At 41.7% G+C, this 17,891-nt stretch overlaps 1 protein-coding gene across 2 annotated transcripts in view; it reads right to left on the reverse strand.

The window, feature by feature from the left end:
• fbn2b (fibrillin 2b) overlaps window positions 1–17,891 on the reverse strand; it is a 71,343-nt gene that overhangs the window by 11,743 nt on the left and 41,709 nt on the right. The window contains exons 10-48 of one of the 2 annotated variants that reach the window (XM_031307237.2): window positions 16,818–16,970; window positions 15,528–15,761; window positions 15,240–15,383; window positions 14,835–14,954; window positions 13,757–13,882; window positions 13,544–13,666; window positions 12,514–12,789; window positions 12,342–12,395; window positions 12,125–12,250; window positions 11,533–11,658; window positions 11,160–11,279; window positions 9,958–10,095; window positions 9,449–9,499; window positions 9,134–9,259; window positions 8,760–8,987; window positions 8,419–8,544; window positions 8,188–8,316; window positions 7,796–7,921; window positions 7,443–7,568; window positions 7,186–7,308; window positions 6,853–6,978; window positions 6,575–6,700; window positions 6,096–6,218; window positions 5,851–5,973; window positions 5,609–5,734; window positions 5,398–5,520; window positions 4,885–5,007; window positions 4,416–4,577; window positions 4,194–4,262; window positions 3,882–4,007; window positions 3,579–3,704; window positions 3,277–3,426; window positions 3,095–3,166; window positions 2,863–2,988; window positions 2,049–2,174; window positions 1,406–1,531; window positions 1,145–1,261; window positions 268–396; window positions 27–146 (exon numbers count right to left, since the gene is read on the reverse strand). In XM_031307237.2, coding sequence (XP_031163097.1) covers window positions 27–146; window positions 268–396; window positions 1,145–1,261; window positions 1,406–1,531; window positions 2,049–2,174; window positions 2,863–2,988; window positions 3,095–3,166; window positions 3,277–3,426; window positions 3,579–3,704; window positions 3,882–4,007; window positions 4,194–4,262; window positions 4,416–4,577; window positions 4,885–5,007; window positions 5,398–5,520; window positions 5,609–5,734; window positions 5,851–5,973; window positions 6,096–6,218; window positions 6,575–6,700; window positions 6,853–6,978; window positions 7,186–7,308; window positions 7,443–7,568; window positions 7,796–7,921; window positions 8,188–8,316; window positions 8,419–8,544; window positions 8,760–8,987; window positions 9,134–9,259; window positions 9,449–9,499; window positions 9,958–10,095; window positions 11,160–11,279; window positions 11,533–11,658; window positions 12,125–12,250; window positions 12,342–12,395; window positions 12,514–12,789; window positions 13,544–13,666; window positions 13,757–13,882; window positions 14,835–14,954; window positions 15,240–15,383; window positions 15,528–15,761; window positions 16,818–16,970 — 5,094 coding nt within the window. The remainder of the gene's footprint in view (window positions 1–26; window positions 147–267; window positions 397–1,144; window positions 1,262–1,405; window positions 1,532–2,048; window positions 2,175–2,862; window positions 2,989–3,094; window positions 3,167–3,276; window positions 3,427–3,578; window positions 3,705–3,881; window positions 4,008–4,193; window positions 4,263–4,415; window positions 4,578–4,884; window positions 5,008–5,397; window positions 5,521–5,608; window positions 5,735–5,850; window positions 5,974–6,095; window positions 6,219–6,574; window positions 6,701–6,852; window positions 6,979–7,185; window positions 7,309–7,442; window positions 7,569–7,795; window positions 7,922–8,187; window positions 8,317–8,418; window positions 8,545–8,759; window positions 8,988–9,133; window positions 9,260–9,448; window positions 9,500–9,957; window positions 10,096–11,159; window positions 11,280–11,532; window positions 11,659–12,124; window positions 12,251–12,341; window positions 12,396–12,513; window positions 12,790–13,543; window positions 13,667–13,756; window positions 13,883–14,834; window positions 14,955–15,239; window positions 15,384–15,527; window positions 15,762–16,817; window positions 16,971–17,891) is intronic. The other variant, XM_036007262.1, reaches the window with a different exon arrangement.

Raw genomic sequence — 17,891 nt, forward strand, 5'->3', positions numbered from 1 at the left:
TATATGTGTGTAAGTTTGTGCCTTACCTATACACTGGTCATTCTGCACCTCATAGCCAGGCGGGCAGATACATCTGAACGATCCGTCCAGATTCTGACAAGTTCCCGGAGAGCAAGTGCCGGGCAGACTCACACACTCATTGATATCTGAAAAATGGGACAATGTACAAATCAGATGTGTGTTTATGTCTGTGTAAACTGTACTGTACGGAAATCTTTAAATGCCACCATGCTCTTACTTTTCTTGTATATTTAATCACCGACTTACCGACACAGTTTTTCCCATCTGGAGTATTCTCATAACCCTCATGGCAGAGACATTGGAAAGAACCGAGTCCATTGATACACTGTCCGTTCCTGCACACTTGGCCCTGGAGGGCACTGCACTCGTCTATGTCTGTAAGGTCAACATTGAGAGGATTAGGACTCTTATAAACATTCCTGTGATTTTGGATATCCATCGACAAACACAACCGGAAACAGACAGAAAAGTAAAGAAATGTATGTTTTTCCTGGCATCAAGAGCTTCTGAAAAAACTGGCTCGTGTATAATTGTCTTTGTTACACAAGAAAAGTCAAAACACAGCAACATCAGATGTTGTTATGTAATACCGCTACAGAAAAGGGCAGCATGTTTTTATTGGACTTTATCGATGTAATCTTCAACAATATGATATCTAAACTAGAGCTGGGAGATAGGAAGAAAATCAAATATCAGAATATTTTTTAAATACCTCGATATCGATATTGTGGTGGTATTGAAGGGTTGACTATTGGTGCTTTCAAAAATATTTACACAATGAGATTTTTGATAAATAATCATCCGTAATGTGGATATAATAACTAAGTGGGTAAAGGCAAGTAATAGAACAGCTAGAGCAGTCTAGTAAGTTTAGAAAACTACTCACTAATCACTTTACTGTAATGCAGCCTTTAAAACCAGGAAAAGGCAACACGTGTCATATATCTAGCCTCATATATCGATATCGATATAATATCGATATATTGCCCAGCCCTAATCTAAACCCGTGTCAAGACTTTGACCTTTAAGAGAAACCACTAACTGCTGCTGACCTTTGTATAACAGTAAATGATCAGAAAATGAAAAAATTTATGAAATAAGCAGAACAGTAAATGATCCATACCCATGCAGTCGTTGTTGTGTGTTAGCTCGAAGCCAGGGAAGCAGAGGCAGTTGTAGGATCCCACTGTGTTTTTACAGGTACCGTTACCACATGGCTGTCTGTCACACTCATCGATGTCTAAGATACACACAGAAGGAACAACATTCAGAGTGGGTTAGACAGTATTCGGTATACGGTATTGACTTACTCTGCAGGATTACATGCAACACAGTGTTCATAAATTATATAGTGTATATTATAGTTTAAGATTGTGCTTCTTACCCATGCACATGGTCTGGTCAGCTGTAGCCTTGAAGCCGTTGTGGCAGAGACAACGATAGCTTCCCTGCGTGTCAATACACTCTCCATGGCTGCACACATTAGGAATCTCCTGGCACTCATTACGGTCTGAAAAACAAAACAGAAATGAAAAATATTGACGTATTATCAAGGGCTGCAACTAACAAGCACTTTATATGTACAAATCCCATTTTATATACAGACCATGCCATGTGTTATGCTTCGATTTTATGCATTGTTTGTGTTGTATGCTTTATAGTTTGTTTTGTTTAATTTGTTTCTACAGGTCCAGTTCCCATGCTGGATTTAACTTCTGTCCTTTGTTTTGGTTTTCTCCTTTTTTGGTTTTGTGAATATTTGGACACGTGTTTTATGTGTATTTGTTTATGACAGAATAAAACCCCACCTGGGAAAAACTGGTGTTGTGTTTAGTCAAAGGCTGGTGTAAAGTAACATACCTCAGCAGATTCTCCACTCTCCCGTAAATGCAAATTACAATAATCTTCCCTCAACAAGGGATGTCCATGTTTAACATTTTCCTCACATCACCAACACAATCATTCCACCTTCCTGCTATTTTAAGATAGGAAACCCCATTAAGGCCTGTCAGACAGGCTGGACTCACCCACACAGGCCCCACTGGGGGACAATTTGAAGCCTGGCGAGCACTCGCAGCGGTAGCTGCCTGGAATGTTGATACAGTTGGCGTTGCGTTGGCACAGGTTGTCCCCGCTGTTACACTCATCAATATCTTTGCAGGGGGAAGAAAAAGAGAAACAGTGGACATAAATCACAGGCACCATAACTGTCTGGTCAAAGCAGGCAGTCGGCTTGTGGACAGCAGGAGAGAAAACACAGCGGATCCAGTTTGGCTTTGGTAAGGTTCAGTCGCTGGCAGGTTATGGGTGATTGAAGGTCCAGGCAGGTGCTCTCATTCAGAGCCACTATACTTGTCTTTACAAGGGCATAACTCATGTTGAAAAAGGCAGCATTAACTGCACTGAGTGGACTGCCTCTCATCCTATGTATGTGTGTGTGTGTGTGTGTGTGTGTGTGTGTGTGTGTGAGAGACTGTATGGGCGTGTTGGTGTGATTTAGTGCTGAAATGGAGGTAGGTGTTATCATCAGTATCAGCAGTAAGTATATCCTTAATACTGTATAAAGCATAAGCATGCAATGATTCAGCAGCAGGGTGAAAGAGGAGAGGAGGGGGAGGTATAAGTGTGTGAATGAATGTGTGTCTGTGTGTGTGTGTGTGTGTGTGTGTGTGTCGAGAGTGAGAGACAAAAAAGGAAACACAGAAATAGCAAAAGAGCAAGAAATCTATGTAGCACCACCCTGTTCGCATTGTCTTATAATATGTGGATGTGATTACCATTATCTTCTCTTGCAACAGACACAGTTAGAGGACAGAAGAAAACATATCAAGCGAGTTTTACCTTCACAAATGAGCAGTATGTTGTTGTAGCTGAAGCCCATTGGACATTCACAGCGGAAGCTCCCGATCTGATTGATACACACTCCATTGGCACAGATACCAGGGATCTCCCTGCACTCGTCAATATCTGTACAAAACAACACAGCAGGATGTTATTAGGCAAACTGTACTTTGTAACAGCACCACTTACTACAAACTGCACTGCACCAGCTTTGACCTTGTAATGACCTTACCGATTGGCTTGCCAGTGTGGATGTCGATGATGAAGCCAGGAGCCTGGTTACCACACAGTAACTGGTACTCAGCTGGAACAGACAGGACAGGAGACACTCAGTGGCAGTGATAAAATGTAGTCATATAGCGATGTTTCAACAGCTGTTTCAGAGTATGTTTTAGTGTATTTATTGTCACTCACTGGTAGCAGGAGTTGGACAGGCCTCACATGGCTTGTTCCAGGCTTTTCCCACGTTGTAGGCACAGCAGCACATCTTCTTGGTCATGTTGAAGGACAGCTCGTTCTCACACGTGTCGTTAAAGTTACGATAACACACACTCTTCCTCATGTCTGTATTACAAAGAGGAAGACAGTCCTTTAATTCCAAAAGCTGAAAAGCCGACATTTAGAAATGTTTGCAACTTTTCAAACTTTGAATACGTTTATTTGCACGAGAGAGTAAATATTTTCTTGTAGGTCCAAGAGAGGTCTCTCCCACTCACCCATGCAGTTGTTTCCTCCATTGACCTGCATGTACTCAGGGGGACACACACAGGTGTAGTTGCCCAAAGTGTTGTAGCAGGTACCAGGTCCACAGATCCCGATGTGGGTCGTGCACTCATCGATATCTGCACGCAAAGATGTAATGACAGATAATAAAAATACGAGGTGAGAGCAGGGTGTTCATTTTCCCTTCATAGGTGATCTACATACATACATACATACATACATACATATAAATAGAGGGCTAAACATCTTTTCCAGTCAATTACCTCATTCAGTATGATTTCTCTTTCAGTTCTTACCCTCACAGATGCGAGTCTCCTCATTGAGATAGTAGCCTCCTGGACACTCACACTGGAAACTACCAAAGGTGTTAACACAGTTTCCACCCTGGCAGAGACCTGGCAGCTCCTGGCACTCATCAATATCTAGAAAAGAATTAAAACTGTTAGATCCAGATAGATGTCGCTAATGTATTGATTTGATGTTAAATTGCGTTTTTTTAATTCTGAAATAGAAGCCAAAGTTTAGAGTTTTCCTGCTACACCGGTGCTAGCTGTGGTTTCTGATGTTAATTCAATAGACTGGAAAACAGAGAAAGCTGGATGGTTTACCTTCCAGGATAACAGTGATGGGGTTGGGTCTGAATCCCTCTCCTCCTGGACAAAGAGTCTTATATTCCGCTACAGACAAGATAGAAACACACAGCAAGTTAGTGTAAAAAAAGCAAATAATAAATAACTGCTAAAACATAAACTGACCAACAAATCTGAGTAACTATGACGTGCATTTTGCAGTAAATATTATTGGTAATCGATCAGTCCTGTAATACATACTGGAGTTGGGGGCAGGGCACAGTTCACAGGGGTTTCCCCAGGCTCCTCCCTCGGAGCAGCAACAGGAAGCCCGGGTCACACCCACGCCGATCTCCGCACTACAGGAGATTCCTCCATCACCACGTGCAAGGATGTCCAGGAAGCAGTTGCCAACACGTGTATCTAAGAAAGACACATATTTGCTTATCAATTCATGGGAGTCTTCACTTCCATGTAACAGTACGTTACAATGTGCGAGTGTACAAAAGAAATAAAGTGTGGTCTAATTACATTTTTATTAAATATTTTGAACTCAAATTTGATTTGTCATCTGTCCTCACTGGTTACATTTTGGGATAGGAGGCAGCATCTTGTCACTGTGTTCTCATATTTAAAAAAAAAAAATCAATCTCAATCTCCTTCATTAAAACCTGCTAATTTTAAAAGGGTTTGTTTTTATTTCAATCTGCCAGCTTTAAGTGTCACTCACCGACGCAGCCCACTCCAGTGGGGTTTAGCTCAAAGTCAGCTGGGCAGTTACACAGGTAGCTTCCTGGAGTGTTCACACACAGCCCGTTGATGCAATTCACAGGGTCTGCACACTCGTTGATGTCTGCATTACACAGCGACAAACAAGCTCAGCAACAGATACCAGACAACAGACACCTTTCTGAAATGTATGAGCCTATTAGTTTATATGCTGCTGTAGGTACAGGAACCAAAAATACCACTTTTAATTATTTAAAATCCTGCGTATGTCACAAACTAACAGAAGGGTGATTTGAAGGTAAGCTGTAAAAAGACTGAGAAATGAAGGGAATAAACAAATGGTAGTAGATGCATCTTTGTATATGTTGGATATGTTTTCAAAGAATTTTAAATAGTAATACAATGCATGAATAAAGGCTGTTTTTGTTGAGGAAACTCAGCCAAGCTATTTGAGTCTGTTCTGTGTCTGAACTAAGTGAATTTAAAACTAAAGTTACAGAAGGGCAACACTGACCAGTGCAGTTTCCTCCACTGCGGTCCAGTTCGTAACCATCATCACACACACAGCGGAACATCCCTGGAAGGTTCTGGCACGTTCCAAATACACAGATGTTCTGGAAATTACACTCATCGATGTCTGTGGCAAAGCCGACAAAGAAAAAATGTTAGTTGAATAAAAAAAGAAGAAGTATAAAGAATAAAATGTGACAGAATGAGTCAAGCACCTTGACACGCCTTGCTGTCTTCTGTAGGCGTAAAGCCCATCTCGCACTCGCAGCGGTAGCCACCTGGAGCATTCAGACACTGGCCGTTCTCACACAGGTTCACGTTGTCTGCACACTCATCCATGTCTGAATCAGAACAGAGCAGTGCATTATAAACTTACTGTGCATGGAGCTCACTGCACACACACACACAGTAGCTAATATTCAATTAGGATTCATTAAGATAGTTTCAGCAGTCTTACCAGAGCAGGAAAATCCATCTCCATTGAAGCCCTCCTTGCATGTACACCTGTAGGATCCCGGTGTGTTGACACAGTCTGCATTGAGGTTGCAGTTATGGTCCTCTACAGAGCACTCGTCCTGATCTGCAGAAAGAGAGAGAAAAAAGCGTGAGAAACAAATTACAAATTTGAATATTCTTGTGTAAAGGATACTTTTGTTCCTTTATTTTGTCTTAAAAACGTGTCTGGTCTGAATATGTACTCACCCACACACTTGATGCCGTCTCCCAACCAGCCGTCTCGACATCGACATTTAAAGCTTCCAGGCACGTTGATGCAGGCAGCGTGCATGTCACAGTTATGAGCCCCAATCTCACACTCATCAACATCTGGTGAGATATAGAGATCAATTAGCCAATGAACAGGCAGTAACACACATTTGTGAACCAGTTATTTCCATTTGAATATTAAACAAAACAACAACAAAAAGAATGTAAACAGCAAAGATATTTGAAAAATTAGCTTTTTGCTTAGCAGATAGTTTTTAATTCTATAAGAAGTGAGTCATTCATAAATTATCATTTTAACAATTGCAGACCTGGAACTACTGTATGCATGGGTGAACTGTATCAACACTCGTCTCAGATATGGACACACAGAGGCCCAGACCTCTCAGCCTGTGTGTGTGTGTGTGTGTGTGTGTGTGTGTGTGTGTGTGTGTGTGTGTGTGTGTGCGTGTGTGTACCTGTGCAGCCTGTGGATCCCTTCTTGACAAAGTATCCCAGCTGACAGTGGCAGATGAAGGAGCCTTTGGTGTTCTCACAGTCGCCGTGGAGACAGATGTTCGGGTTCAAGTCACACTCGTTCACATCTGGGCAGACAGGGATGGACAGACACACATAATATGTAAATGTTCTGGCCTTTAGAGATTAGAGTGAGAGATCATGAGACTAAGAGGAAGTCCCGCAGATTTGAAGATTTCCCAAGTTACATTCATATTCTAAGTATTGTGTTTCCTCTCACCGATACACGTCCTCATGTCCATAGAGGCCATGAAGCCATCGTAACACAGACACCGGTATTCCCCGGGAATGTTGGTGCACTGGCCTCCGTCACAGATGTCTGGAGTCTCCTCACACTCATCGATATCTAAAAGAAACAGCAGAATAATGTCAATGTGATATAGGTGGAAACGCCATGAAGAAGACCGGACAGAAAAACATAATTTTTTTATTTTCGTGGGAGAACTACGAAAATATCACATTATGCCATTGTTGCATTTATTTATAGTTTCAGTTTCTTTAAAACTATTTAATTGAAATCCAGATAAACTGAACACATCCTGTGTTTTATTACCTGAACAGGTCCTGAGGTCAGGCATAAGAGCATAGCCCTCACTACAGCTGCACTCATAGCTGCCCTCTGAGTTGGTGCAGTGGGTTTCACAGCCTCCGTTCATAATGGTGCATTCATCAATATCTGCAGAGAAAGGACACAATTACAGTTAAGGTATCTAGGTCTCATTATATTAGAATGACGGGCAGTACACAAAAGATAATTTCCCAATTATCCAACATTGGTGTCAATTTTTTGATAAAGTTGGTTCCACTCACCAACGCAGCCCTGTCGGTCTGGTGTGGCCTGGTAACCGGTGTCACAGGAGCACTGGTAGGTTCCCGGCATGTTGACGCACTGGCCATGCTTGCACAAGTTGTCACTTAGCTGGCACTCATTCACATCTGACAGGACAACCAAACAAGTTATGCATTATAATCCATGTAGTGTATTGTACCTAATCATGAATAATACTTACAACACTACTTTATTGAAACTAAAAGATCCAGAAGAGAAAGGTACTTTTTCAGGACTTGACATAGGTTTCAAGTGCACTAGCTTTTAAAATAAAATGTGATGTGCTGAGAATGACATATAACACCAAGTGTGGGAATGGATATTTATGATCCACCTTCACAGGCAGATCCATCGTTGCTGAGCGAGTGTCCGGTGGGACATTCACACTCATAACTCCCTTCTGTGTTCAGGCAGGTTCCTCCACGACACAACAGGGGGTTTCTCTCACACTCATCAATGTCTGTCAGGAGAGAGGAAGCCAGGGAAGGAGGGATAAAGAGGGAAGAAAGGAGGAAAAGATGAATAGAAAGAGGTAAAACAGGGATGTAATGGACAATGGAAGTAATGGACAGATTAGGTGATCTGTGGTTTCATACTGTGGACATGACTTCAAACAGGGTGTATCATTTGAAATTGTGTAATTGTGTGTGTGTGTGTGTGTGTGTGTGTGTGTGTGTGTGTGTGTGTGTGTGTGTGTGTGTGTGTGTGGATTTGTTTCCAACCTACCCATGCAGTTCTTCATCATCATGAAGCCGCTCTCATAGCCCTCGAAACATTCACACTCAAAGCTGCCAGGTGTGTTGACACAGGCACCGTGACCACACAAGTCCGGGGAGATGCGGCACTCGTCGATGTCTGAAACACAAAGACAATAAAAAGATACCCTGACTAACTCCTCACTAATTGTGACATAAATGTTTCATTTCGCTGAAATAAATTTGACTCCCTCTCTCGTACCTGTGCAGTTCCTCTCCTCTGCGGTCAGAGCGAAGCCGTTGTTGCAACGACACTTGAAACTGCCGATGGTGTTCCGGCAAGTTCCATGAGTACACAGCCCCTGGAACACCTTACACTCATTTACATCTGGAGGGGAAGACATGCAGTTAAAATAATTTGGTCAAAATAATACAATTTACTGGATGAATATTTTACATAAGTATGGCTGTTACAGATTGAACTTTATTCTCTGTCACTTTGGTAATACAGGGTTCTACCAAGAAATGTACACACTCATTGTTCCACAAAGCACTTTCAAGGATGAAAGTGTCAACTTGCAGTGAGTGGAAACAATTTGGTACCTTTGTAGAACGGCCTGCCGGTCAGAATTTCTCCTCTGTTGGCGAAGCCGGGCCCTCTGGGACAGATGGCTCTGTACTCAGGTGTGTCTGGTTTAGGACACTCCTCGCAGTCGATGCCCCAGGCAGAACCCACTAAACAGCAGCACATGTCCACACGGTATCTCCCTGGCAGCGGCTCGCCACACTCATCCTCGTGCCACTTCATGTAGCACTGCTCACTACGCGTATCTAGAAAAGTTGTTATATAAAATCAAAAATGAAGTCACCTCTCTGTTTCCAAGTTTTGTCCTAAAGGAGCAGTGACATGATAACCTCTGGAAATAACAGTTTCATTGGATGTGATGTCTGATTTATTTGTTGTGCAGTCCTCTTACCCACACATGTGCGTCCAGTACTGTCCAAGGTGAGACCCTCAGCACACTCGCAGCGGAACGAGCCCTGAGTGTTCACACACCGGCCATTTGTGCACACTCCAGGGAACACCTCACACTCATTAATGTCTACAGGGAGCGGGACATTTTAAGAACCGTAAAGAATTACAAGGTGAAACACACTTTTTCTCAAAAGAAATCTACAGGGAGAATATTAAGGCACATTACAAGGACAAAAAGATGATTTCATGGCATCGATGTTGGATGAAAGGAGGCTGCAGGTTTGCCACCGTTCATTAAGTTATCAAATGTTCTTACCTTCACAGACGAGGCCCTTCATACGAGCAAACCCTCGAGAGCAGGCGGTGTCTGAGGGGAAATGTAATGAAGATATTTTATGTATAAGCACTGTTTGTAGAGTATGTATGCATACATTGGTTTGCCAAAATGTCAGAAAATATTAGTTAATTTAATTTAAATATATATTATTAAATATATATATATATATAGTACATGTTCAAATAGAGCTAAGTAACAACCCACCTGCATTTCATTTGTTCCTTTATTCTTTTGATTTGTTTGATGATTATGTATTATTAATGTATTTATAATAATAAGTGCAACTGTAAAGCAGTTCATGTAAAACCACCCTTCAATTGTGACTTTGTTCGGTAAACACTAATCTAAATGCTGTTTCAGAGGCTTTTGAACAAGACCTTAACTCTGGAGGACTGAAACCTTTTCAAGTTTTAGCATAAAAATGGACAGAATTACAAACATTACACACTGGCACGAAACATTTGCAGCATCTGTGTGTGAGAACTGACCGATCTCGCAGGGTTCACAGGGGCTGCCCCAGGCGGCTCCCAGTGTGGAGCAGCACTCAGACTTCAGTGTGGCTCCGTTGATGTTGACCTCGCAGCGGTTGTCTTGTATCGTCAGCCAGCACGTACTCTTCATACTGTCTGTGGAGCAACAATAGAGAAGACTTGCTTACCTGGTGGGGGGGTTTTCTTGTAAAGTTAACACTGAATGTTAACTGTGTTTATCCTTCAGGCCTAACAGTATGTTCTTCATAAAACATTTGCAAAGACAATGTATTTAAATATTTTCCTTGTGTGTGCTATTAGAGCACAGAATTACTCCACAGCACCACTAGTGGTCAAAATCTCCACAGGGTACCTTTAACTATGGCAACAAAATACACCACAAACACAATCAAAATGTCACCTTCAACTTTCCTCACTGCCATAAAACTTGTGTCTTTGGCTACACGCTGAGCTAAATAAAGCCCATGCATCATTACATTTAATCCTATGCTACTCCATTCCTAATGAACTAAAAGAGTGTACAGTCATATCAGTGACAGCTTCTTTACAAAACCACAAGACCACCCAAACACAAAACCACAATTTACTTTCCCTTTCTTCCCCTCGCTGAGTGATGGGCTCGAAAACATAAAACAGAAATGAACCAAACAAGAGGAATTTGGAGACCGCTGAAAGAGCCAGCTCATGGAATATGTATGAGTATTTATTTAATGACTCATTCTCCATCCACTTACAATAACATCTGTATTCTGTATTAGCATGTAGCTTTCTCACAATGATTTCCCAAAAGTAAGAAATTTCCAAACAAGTGGAATATTTAACCTCAGCAGAGAGTCTTACATACCACATGTCATTTTGAATCTAAAGCGGATCTCTATGAAGTAAAGCAATCTCCATGTGAACCAAGGCTGTGCATGCAAGTATTTATCTAATAAATCATCTTAGCGTGTTATTTTGCCCAACATCTGAGGATGATAATGTTTCTGGATGGCTCCTGGAAACCTGAACCACTTCAGTGTTCGTTTACAAAAAAGAGTAAACCTCGATTAGAATGATTAGACAAAAAGACCCTTGCACCAATTATTTCCTCTTGACACTCGTGTCTCAAGTGTGTAATCATAATCTCACACAAGCAGTTTCTAGGACCCAGCGGTGCTTCTCTAATTTGCGTCAGGCATTTGGGAACACAGATGTCTTACCCACACAGATGGTGTTGGTGGAGTCCAGCTTGCTGCCGTGGGTGCACTCGCAGTTGAAGGACCCGGCCACGTTGCGACACGCTCCATTGATGCACGGGCTGGAATCGCATTCGTTGATATCTGAAACATGTGCAAACACACACCTGAGGTCAAGGCTGAGAGGCTGATTGAAATGGATCATCATCAGCATTTGGCAAACGCAATGTGTGTGCCTTCTTTCCATGAGCCACATGTTTACTGGAAACTAAATGCAACACATCTGGTAATAATGTCACCTCATATCGACCTTGATTGTTAGTTGTTGGTAAAAACGACAAAATACATCTGGATGTGAGACAGCACAAAGTGAGAATGTGCGCGTGAAAGTGCTCACCTTCGCAGGTCTCAGAGTCGGGTTTAAAAACAAATCCTTTAGGACAAGAGCAGGTGTAGGAGCCGGGAGTGTTTCTGCACAGACCGTTGTCACAAAGCAGACGGTTCACCAGACACTCATTGATGTCTGCAATGGAGGCGACAGAAGGCAATGGTTAGAAAACAGAGGTTTATGACATTTCTAATTAGAGGGCTATCATGCAAACCAGGAGCAGTGGCCTTTAAAGTGAGACTAACTTTTGACAAAAGAAAAAACACATTATCTCGTGTAAGACAAGTTTAATTAATAAGCAATTTAACACACACTTCCTTAATTCAATGCACTTCTTGCTGCTGCATAAGATGCTTGCTTACCAGTAGCTTGTGGTGGCTAATGTTAGCAAACTTTGGAAAGATACTGCTGTGCAATTTGATGACTCTTCTCTACTTGTGCTGCTGTTGCACTGTCTTAGCATTTTGCTTTATCTTGTTCATTACAAGTTGTGGCCACAGGATGGTACACAGTTTTACTTTAAGACAGAAATATGGCAAACGCTGCTAGTTAGGGATGTGCTGCTTCTTCTCAATAAAAACATGGAGACACTCTGACTCACCAACACAGTTTTTGCCACTGGTGTCAGACTCGTAACCGATGTTACAGATGCAGCGATAACTTCCTCTCAGGTTCTCACATATGCCGTTCTGACAAATGTCCGGGTCAAGGGCACACTCATTGATGTCTAGGATAGAATAGGTATTAGGCTATGTACGTAGATAAATACTGATAAACAGCAATGTGGGAACATCCACATTCATGAACAACATACTAACCTCTGCCATCAGCTGTAATGCCAATACCACTGCTGCATACAGCCTGGAACTCAGCTGAAAGATACAGGATAAGATGAAAAAACACATTAGATTATGTTTTGCAACTTAAACAAAATCAACCAAGATTTACAAGAATTGAAAAAAACAGTGTAAAGTAAATGAAAGATGTTACCTGAGTTTCTGGAGGGGCAGGGTTGGCAGGGCTCTCCAAAGCCATGTTCAGCATTGGCACAGCAGCACTCAGACTTGGTCACTGCACCAGGGAACGGCCGCGAGCATGTGCCCATCTTTATGGCACCATAGCAAGTGGTCCTCATGTGTGTGTCCACACACACTCTCCCATCTACATCAATAGCCAGGCCTGGAGGGCACTCACAGCGGAAGGAGCCCTCAGAGTTGATGCAGCGGCCGTTCATACAAATGCCAGGAGTCTGACACTCATCGATGTCTGATGAAGAGAGGGCAGAAAATGTATGCGGCATGTGTCAGCTTCAGTTTATGAGCTAAGGTGTGTACAGAATGGGCTATTTCAATTGGTAAACAAAAGAGGATTATGAGTTTCCTATACATCTAATGGTGAGTGTTTATTTCATAATTCCATATAGAACATATAGTAGGTACAAGAAATTTCAACCATCTTGGATTATGCAAGTCACTGTTTTCATAGGATTCAATTTTCACTGATTTCACAGCCAACTCATGAGCAACACGGCAAAATGAAAGTAAAAAAAAAAAAGGCTTATAATTTTTCGGCAAAAATAAAATGAGTCCCCTAGGTTAAGTCCATCTGTAACTTTTCTTCTGCTTATACAATTCTTACTGCTCAATTTAAAATATGCAAATTCATGACATACAATAATGAGAAGAAATCACAGAGAGCTTGATAAGGAATCAGATCATGGGGTGTTATCTAGATTGATGTGTGTTGTATTTGGGATATGCACCTGTGTTGTCGATGTTATGGTGTGACTGCAATAAAATGGCAGCTACTCTTGAAGCTTCCTACTCAACAGAGACTCATAAATTCATACATCTATCTATCTATTTCTGAAATTTCTGGATTGTTTCAAAAAGTCAGACAAAACACAAATGGGTTTAAAAAGGGATCTGCAGGACTTCAACAAACACCAAATCTGTCAACACAGCAGCCTGTTTGGCCCAAGACTTGAGGTTTGTGTTTGTACTTTATAAATCATTCATACCGGTGCAGTAGCGTCCGTTAGGTGCTAAAGCAAAGCCAGGCTTGCAGATACACTTGAAGCTGCCATCTTCATTGATGCACATGCCATTAAGACACATGTTGGTGGTGGCACATTCGTCGTGATCTGGAGGGAAATGAGAGGAGAATTAAGTTCACGTTTATAAAGGTCAAAAGTTCAAGTGAAGTTCGACCTGTTACTGGGTTAGCTTCTCACCGATGCAGTTCTTTCCATCAGGAGTGAGCTCGAAGCCAGCATTGCAGATACACTGGAAGCTTCCCTCTGTGTTGACACAGCGGCCGTTGCGACACATCACCCCATTCACAATACACTCATCAATATCTAAAGAGAGGAGGAAGAGGAAAGATGCACGTGGCTTAGTTTTTTGTATTTTAACCACCAGTCATACTAAATTGTGCAACAAACTACTGAGTGAAACATATGTAAAAATGTATGTTAAACATCGGCATGTGTATGAAACATCTTGGGGAATTTTAAGTAAAAGTAAGTAAGTAAGTAAAATTTATTTATAAAGCGCTTTTCACAGATAAAATCACAAAGTGCTGTACAAAAGAATAGGTAAAACAAACAATATAAAATGTATATACATATGTAAAATTAAAGTGACACTAGTGAAAACCCATCAACCAAAGGCTTTTCTAAATAAACATGTTTTCAGATCCTGTTTAAAAGAGACAACAGAGTCTGCCAGACGCATGGACAGGGGCAGGTCGTTCCACAGTCTGGGAGCAACAGACTGAAAAGACAGGTCCCCTCGGGTCTTATAACGAGTCTTAGGGACTACAAGCAAGTTCTGGCCAGAGGACCGAAGAGTCCGGCCAGAGAAATACGGCTTCAAAAGGTCCAGGATGTACTGTGGGGCCTGGCCGTTTAAGGCTCTGAAAGTCAGCACTAAAATCTTAAAATCAATCCTGAATTTTAAAAGGAGCCAATGGAGAGCCGACAAGACTGGAGTGATATGGGACCTTCGAGGGGCACCTGTTAAAAGTCTAGCAGCAGAATTTTGAACAATTTGCAGTTTGTTCAGTGCAGACTTATTCAGACAGGTAAAAACAGAGTTGCAGTAGTCAAGTCTTGTTGATATGAAAGCGTGAATTATCATTTCCAGATCCTTCTTTGACAACATTTTGCGAATTTTAGAGATGTTCCTAAGATGATAAAAGCAATTTCGGACAAGCTGTTTTGAGTGTGTCTGTTTGATCAGCGGGATCTTATGGAATGGATGGATATGAATTGTTACAGTAATATAATTTGACAGCACAGATAGACATACCAATGCAGGCTTGTTTGGTAGGGGTTCCCTGGTAGCCCTCATGACACTTGCAGTGGTACCCTCCAGGTGTGTTGACACAATCTCCATTGATACATGGATTACTCACACACTCATCCACATCTGTGGAGAAAAGAATAAAATGCACAAAAAACTATGACATATCCAGACAGAGTGAATGGATTTAAATATTTAACAAACAAAAAAAACAATTCACATTTTGACATACAGTACACTTGTATTAAGTTCCTTAAATCGGCAGAAGGTGGCAGTGCAAGGCATGCAATTTACTGTGGCACTGTCACATAGTCACTGTGTCTCCCTATATGGCTCAGGGAGGTTATAGAGAACTGTAGTGACCTGATGTGCACTTATGCATTATACAGTGTGTGAGTGCATGTTTCTTACCGATACACTCCCCGCGAACATCCTGTCTGTAGCCCATGTTGCACTCACAGCGGTAGCTTGTGGGTGTTGGAATGCAGCGTCCATTCAGACACAGGTTGGTAAAATGTTTGCACACATCAATGGTGTCGTTCATAGAAACAGTGCCTGAGAATACACAACACACATTAATAAAACACAGCAGACAAACAAAAATATGCCATAATATAAGAATATGTTTTCCAACTGAGAAATGACCCCTTTTATCTAGTACCATTTAACAGGATTATTCAAATCCACGAATCGACTTACCTATATTACGTTGGTTTCCTCCTCCATTGCCTCCAAAGCTTCCTCCGTTACCTCCAAAGCTTCCTCCGCCATTGCCACCAATTCCTCCGTTGCCATTACCATTGGGTACGCTGGGGAACTTGAATCCATAGTTGAACCCATTGCCGTTGTTGTTGGGGTAGTGTCCGTTAGGGTAGCCATTAGGAAAGCCGTGTCCTTGGGGAACACCCACAATACACAGACGCCTGAACTCGTCTAGAAGAGAGACAAAGATCACAGGGAACAAGTCAGTGGATGCATTCAACTGTAGGTTATGTTTCATTAGTTTCCATCCAGCTGTAGCTGAGGAACAACATATTCATAAGCTCTCAAGTTGTGCGAGCAAAGATTTTGTTTTTAAACAGTTTATGTGGATTATTATAGTAATTGAGACTCAAAAGCACTTTGCATCACTCAAGGTCCTACAGTAATGTACTCACTGTTTCCTGGAATTGCATAACTCACAAAGGCTATTGCACTTCCCAATGCATTTGTTGTTCTTTTGTTGAAGTCTGTTATAAAGTTTACCATCTAACTGTTGTACTGGTTTCAGATATGCTTTGACTGGAGCAAAGCCTGACCAAGTAATTAGTGGAAAATGTGCATGCATAATGATCTACTCTACTCTGCTTTGGCATGTAGTTACAGTAGGGCTAGTGTATTGTTAAAGTGTATGTTTGTATATATGAATAAATGTATGTACAGTATTTATATGTCTATGTGTGTGAAGTATACATACATAGTACTGTATGTGTGTATGTTCTTCACTTAGTTTGACAGTCGGAATAAATCAAAAACGCACACATCTAATTTTGGCGGTGCGAGTGAAAGCAGCAGAACATTCTGTAACAGATCAGTTTTGGATCACACAGTCTCACGTAGAGGACAAGCTTTCTGAATTTCCAGAGATGATTGGTCATTATCTTGAAACAAATCTTTTCCATCTTTCTCTGTTTAGTTTGTGCTCATGACATCATGCTCATCAGTTTGTGTGGAGGCTCTTCCCTCTCTGTCACACACACACATACTCTTGTCTAGTTTAACATTACTGTGTTAAAGTAATTTGGCTTGTGAAACGCTGTCATGGCTTTATTTACTGCCTGTGCTCATGCCAAGTCATAGACAATCTATTGTGTAGACTGCCAGTTTTTATTCAGCAGAGGAAGAAGGTGATGGATGTTCTGTCCTGATTTCAAGCTCATATCTATCACTTTGTTTGGGTATCAGCTTGCATATGAAATGTGGATCTTGTTTTACGTAATGTATACTCACCAGAACCCCTGACAGGGCACATCTCGGGGATCTGTCCCAAAGCCCAGCAGCGTCCTGTGTCACAGCAACACTGCATCTTGGTGTACTGACCGCTCAGCTCTGCAGCACAGCGGCCATTAGCCAGAGCGGAGAAGCAGGTGCCCACGCGCTGATCTGAAGTAAGTGGAGAAGCATTAACAGAATTAGACAACTGAGCAGGCAGCAACATTATGTTTCAGCTCAATAGTCATTAGAAGTCAAATAAAAAAGATACACGTGGCTGATGTGTTTTTAATGTGTTTTAGTATGTTCTATGTATCTCATGTTCTATGTCTCCCCTGGCTGAGAAAGACAAATTTAATTTAACAGAATCTGATATTTCTTATTTTTGCTGACCTCTAGTGGTTTTAACTCTTATCTTGATGTAGCAGTGTACTCCAGTGTGTGTCAGTACCCTGTGACATCAAGTGTAGTTACAGGTGCCACACCAAACAACTCTCATCAGTGTTTCTGGGTATGGTCAGAGGTACAACAGACTTAAAACTTTTATCCAGAGAGTGAAACATTGTTTTTCAGCCTGGTGTTAAATGCAGGACTTCAGGTAACAAATTAAGTAAAATTAACACCACTGACACTGCCTTATATGCAGGGAAAAGGGTACAGGTAAATGCTGCTCTCAAAAACAGCAGTGCTGTAAGTCAGAGGGCTGGCATGGCCTTTCCATGGTGGCTGGGGAGGAAGCTTCTTTATGGGCTGGCAGTGGGAAAGGTTGCTTGGGGTCTCGACTAACAGCAGGCATCTGAAGGGCCTCCAAAAGGGGTCTTATTTGTTACAGTTTTCCAGGTCAGAGTCAACGAGGCAGGAGAAGGGTCTAGGGTTCAAAGAGCGTGTGTAGGGAGTAAATGGAGAGACAAGGGTTTCTTTTAAGGAAAATACCAAGAAAGGTAAAAAGGCAGAGTAGTGAGAGGGAGATAATGCATGTGTAGTATTTTACTAAGAGGAAAACATATGTGAAAGAGAATTTTAAGTGCAGCTACAGAAAAAAGGGGGAGAAAAAGGGGAAAGCAGAATGAAGGGGGGAGTTGAGGGAGGAGC

The sequence above is a fragment of the Sander lucioperca genome, chromosome 11 (assembly GCF_008315115.2).
Source record: "Sander lucioperca isolate FBNREF2018 chromosome 11, SLUC_FBN_1.2, whole genome shotgun sequence".
Taxonomy (NCBI): Eukaryota; Metazoa; Chordata; class Actinopteri; order Perciformes; family Percidae; genus Sander; species Sander lucioperca.